Genomic DNA, 5,055 nt, shown 5'->3' on the forward strand with positions numbered 1-5,055 from the left:
TATATACACATATATACATATATATATACACATATATACATATATATACATATATACATATATACATATATACATATATATACATATATATATACATATATACATATATATACATATATATATACATATATACATATATATACATATATATATACATATATACATATATATACATATATACATACATATATATAGATATATAGACATAGATATAAAAAAATATATAGATATAAAGAAAAAGAAACACCTGCTGTTGTTGCGCAACAAATCACACCAGTTTGCCAGTTTTGCTGTTTCGGACATTTTGTAGCAACAGTCAATTAATCATCACAGCCAGCGGTTCATCAGTGTGTACCACATATTGCACGCTTGACGTATACCACACCATCAATAACATGTATTCCCCAAATTGTATGCATTTGTTCCAACAGATTGCAATCTAGTTGGCAATGACCTCCCCCATGACCTTTGGTGTTCAATCATGCACGATGAAGGTCAGATGAACAACTCCGACCCGATAGCAGCTGTTATTTTGATTTAGCGTTTACGTGGTCAGGAGGACTCACTTCCTATGTTGACACCATAAACTGGTTATGTGGACATGTTGTACTTATAATGATGTGACGCTATTTTTTATTTCAGAAAAGATTTAAGATCCTATTGCATTTACTTGGGCCTCTATGTTAGTGCGGCCAAACGTAAGTATGATTTAGTTTCTTTACCAAAACTGATTTTTGTTAAGACTAATGTACTGTTTTGGTTTGGTCAGACCTAAATATTGTACTTTTAGTAGTATTTCTTTTGCATTCCTTGTTGGTAAGCTGTCAGGAGCTAAGCTAATAGTTAGCATGCAACAGTACAGTGAAAAGTAACTTCGGTTTAATCGGTTAAACAGTACAGTGAAAAGTAACTTCGGTTTGTTTGGTAGGAATACATTACTAAAATATATATGGAATATATGGAAGCATATGCAGATTTCATTCGCCAAATTTTATTTTATTTTTTTTGTCATTTTCAAATGTAAAATATTACCTCTGTGGGGTCTAGCATACTTTTAAATAGCTAACCACTTGTAAGCACTATTATATTTACATTCTTATATACAGTTATCCATTATATCATGACTACCATTTTTAGTGGTGTTAGAAAGCATGTTGAATTAGACGTTGCTGGCAGAAATACATTATAATTTGACTGGTTCAACTTCTGTGGTCATTTTGGAACAAGGTATTTCAACAGGAATATGTAAAATACCAACTATCCGACAATGTCTCACTATAATGCAATAGGGTGTGGTCGCCCACACTGAGCAGATGGAAAAAAAAGTGTGCCATCAAACTCAAGTAAAATACAACACAGACAAAACACAGTAATCTGTTTGATTAATCCCTCGCCACCCTGGCATAAGTGGAAAAAGTTTCAGAAAGGTTATGAAGACAAAGCGGTGCATGCTGACGGACTTGATGACAAACGATTCCGGGTGTGCACAAGTACACGTAATCACAACAAAACAGGTGAGCTCTGCGGAAAGCTCATCTTCTCACCTGAACCATGGTCACGACGTGGCATGGGTTGAGCAGATATATCAACGTCTTGGTCGCGAACTTAAATCCAACCTCCACTCCAAAAGTCAGGCAAAGGGCAACCAGCAACAGGTTTTTCACCAGACTGTCCTCCTTGGTCCCAATACTGTCCTTTCCAAGCACTTGCAGCTCTTTGGACACTTTTATTTTCTTTAGGGCCACATAGACCTCCACTATAGAGATGAGGACGATGATGAGGCTCTCCCAGACGCGCTGGTGGGGCGTGATGAAGGCGGCACACTCGGGCCCCCCGTTGCCCTCAAACTTCGGGTCCACTCCGCCATAGACCCAGTCTAACAAGCTGTATATGTTATACCTAGACATATTCCTCTTCTCTTGTTGGGAAAGATACGAACAAGATGGAATAAAAGACGCCACACTGACCTCCTGACGAAACATGAACTGCGAGCTTTCCCCTAGGTTGCTGCTGTGGTGGTTCAGAGGTAGACATGTACCCACAAGCTCGGTGTGCGGGATGGAGCTACCAGCTAACAACTACCACATCCAGGGCTGTGCTCAGTAACTTCAGATGCAGCGGGAGGAGACGAGAAAGCCTGAGGTTGCACAAGCATTCACGCCCAATTCCCGTTGGAACTACGCTAGCGAACGTGAACTTTCATTTTGGCATCAACACAATGTGAGGTGAGAACTGGCTCCTGTTTCATCTCATGCCATAGTATAACGTAGTTTACAGCCCATTGAATGTGCTAACACACCGGTTAGCTTAGCCTAGTTTGCTGAGCTTTCCCTATGAGTTAAAAAAACCCCGAGTTAAGCCTTACAGGATATATCATAAGAGAATAAGAGAAATGGTCCCTGAGAAAGGAAGCCTTACAGGATATATCATAAGAGAAATGGTCCCTGAGAAAGATTATATTCTTTTTCATATGAGTTAAACCATCGATAACAAAACAAGCCAAGTTTGCATTTTATTGCTTGAATAGCCACCAATTGGTCACTGATGGAATGTTACTTAAATACTTAAATTCCGATTCGATTGTTTGATGTTTTTCTCAGCCAGCATATGGTAGAGTTGCAAAGCGAATAAAGTTTGATGTTTTTCTCAGCCAGCATATGTTAGGATTGCAATTATGGCGAATTATATTATTTGTACCTCATGAAAACAATCGTTTAAGCCGTTTTAATAATATAACCAAATCGTTTAAAACTTGTCGGGTTGTTGTAGTTTAACACCGAACAGTCAAAATGATGGGCACAACAGGTTCCAATGAAGCAAACAAGACTCCTTCTCCACACGTGACGAATGAGGATGGTGCGTTCATGGAAACTCCACAAATCTGCTCCAGTATCAGAACGTACTGTATGCCTTGTTTGGACCTTTTTGTTTATAAGTCTTTTAAATATTACTTCACTTTCACTCCGCGTTACTATCAGTTTTGTCCTTTACTGATTTATGGAATCTTTCAGTTATTACTTTACTTTCACTCCAGCGCTAACCACAATACATGCTGTCAGTACTACTGTACTGAGAGGGTCCCTTATTTGTCACACGCCTATAGAGCTAGATACTCCGGATGGAACTTTATTAATCTTTCGACACTTCCCTTTGGAATATTAAGGACTGGTGATGAATCTTCTTAAATTTCGACACTTCCCTTTGGAATATTAAGGGCTGGTGATGAACATTTTGAGCGTAAGGCAATTTGGTCCGGTAAAAACTAAACTATTTCTCTAACACAGGTGCATTCAAAAAATTCAAATACACAAATACTTTTAATTTTTTGGTAAAATATGTTTTCCTGTTCCGGTTCATTGTACTTTTAGTCTGGCTTCTTAATAAAAGCATGTTCATAAAACACAAACTCAGAGCCAAACACATGCTCACATAAGTGTACTAGTTTAGGGCTACGTCATGCACTCAGTGTAGTTCTGGAACTGTTTAAATGCAGGTCGAAGAGACTGAGTGGAAATAGATAGTATATTTTTGTCCAAGACCAACTTGAGAGCTGTCAGGGTGGATTCAGGATTTTGTTTAGTGGCAACAGTACACTCAGTCAGCACAGAGAGTTTTTCTATGTAATAAATGAGGCTGTATATGAAACTTGTCATTTTAATGGCACATTTCAGTAATTTATTGTTGAAGGCAAGTCATAAAGAAGTGTGTGTTTATATTATATATGCTGTACTTGTACTGTTTTCAGAAGCTTTCATAGCCATATCGCATCCAGGACGTTTAATTAAAAGTTGAAAATCATTCTTTATTCACTTCCTGGACCCTTTGAAAGCTGCCTGTGTTAATTTGAATACCAGCAAACTGTTGTGTTCCTTTTTGTCATTTTTACACATTGATTTGTATTGGGTTTTTTTTTTTCTACTCAGTCTATTCAGTTCTTTTTTTAATTATAATTTCACAAGTTATTCACCTCGACTGCTTTAATACTAATACTTGTTTAAAACATTTATATATATAAAAAAGGAATTGTACATTGTTCTGGTTTTCATTTTATATTTTCATCTCTGGCTATAGCAAATGAAAGCTCAAGAAAAACAATATCACAGTCTCATATTTAGATGCACTGAAAGACTCCGGTCATCTTTTTATTTAAAATTTTTTTTTTTTTTTTTTTTTACTAAAAGTAGGTAGTTAGCACATAACTATTGTCTATTTGATTCCAGAAAACCAAGTATAACAATATTTACAGTTTAAAGGATTTATAATTACACATACATGTTTATATCTATATTATATATTCTACTTTTGTGATATTAGTGGGAGGGCCAAGCTTCTCTTTTATATTTATATATACCTATAAACCTATAAATGTTGTAAAAATATTGATACGATCAATACATAATAACTTGTTTAAACATGATTGTGTCCCTGTATGATGCTAGACCGTGCAGTTTGATCGTATGTTAACATTTTTGCCAACTGCATTCAAACGTCCACAGTTTCTTTCTATCTTTTCTCACTGCAGCACTGTTCTGTTCAGGAGCTGTTGTTTTAGATGTCACCAGGGGGCGATGTTACCATTTCTCCTCACAGGATTAGGTCAGTACTTTCAAATGAGTCATTATCTAGGAGTATTGCGGGGCGTTTTTGTTGTAATCAGAATTTAAAAAAAAAAAAAAATTTAAATAAATCTGACTCGTTTCTGATGGTCTGTAATGTGCACTGGACTAAAAGAAAGATAATAAATATTGATTAAATAAACATAAAAAAAACCCTATGTAAAAACCTAAAGCTAAATTTCTCAAAACATTTATATACAAATAATCAGAAAGACCTAATTTACTTATTGAATTGTTTTGCATGGACAGCAGGTATATAATGTATAGTATATTATTCCAAATGTTCCCATAAGGAGATTGAGAGAAACATCTAGCAGCATGTTTTGATTAAAATGTTTTTGTGTGTGTCATTAAGCACTGAAAGACTTGGGGATGAGGTCTAGATGGACAAATATGTACCATGTTGTTCCAGGGGCTTTTACGGTTGTCAAGCCAGCGT

The 5,055-nt window shown here is 36.1% G+C and overlaps 1 protein-coding gene across 1 annotated transcript in view; it reads right to left on the reverse strand.

Annotated features, from left to right (window-relative positions):
- Positions 1 to 2,310, reverse strand: part of tmem164 (transmembrane protein 164) — a 17,762-nt gene extending 15,452 nt beyond the window's left edge. Inside the window, exon 1 of the mRNA XM_008332164.3 lies at positions 1,545 to 2,310. Coding sequence (XP_008330386.1) covers positions 1,545 to 1,982 — 438 coding nt within the window. The 5' untranslated portion in view covers positions 1,983 to 2,310. The remainder of the gene's footprint in view (positions 1 to 1,544) is intronic.
- Between the last annotated feature and the right edge of the window lie 2,745 nt (positions 2,311 to 5,055).

This window comes from Cynoglossus semilaevis, chromosome 19 (genome assembly GCF_000523025.1).
Source record: "Cynoglossus semilaevis isolate Cse_v1.0 chromosome 19, Cse_v1.0, whole genome shotgun sequence".
Classification (NCBI taxonomy): domain Eukaryota; kingdom Metazoa; phylum Chordata; class Actinopteri; order Pleuronectiformes; family Cynoglossidae; genus Cynoglossus; species Cynoglossus semilaevis.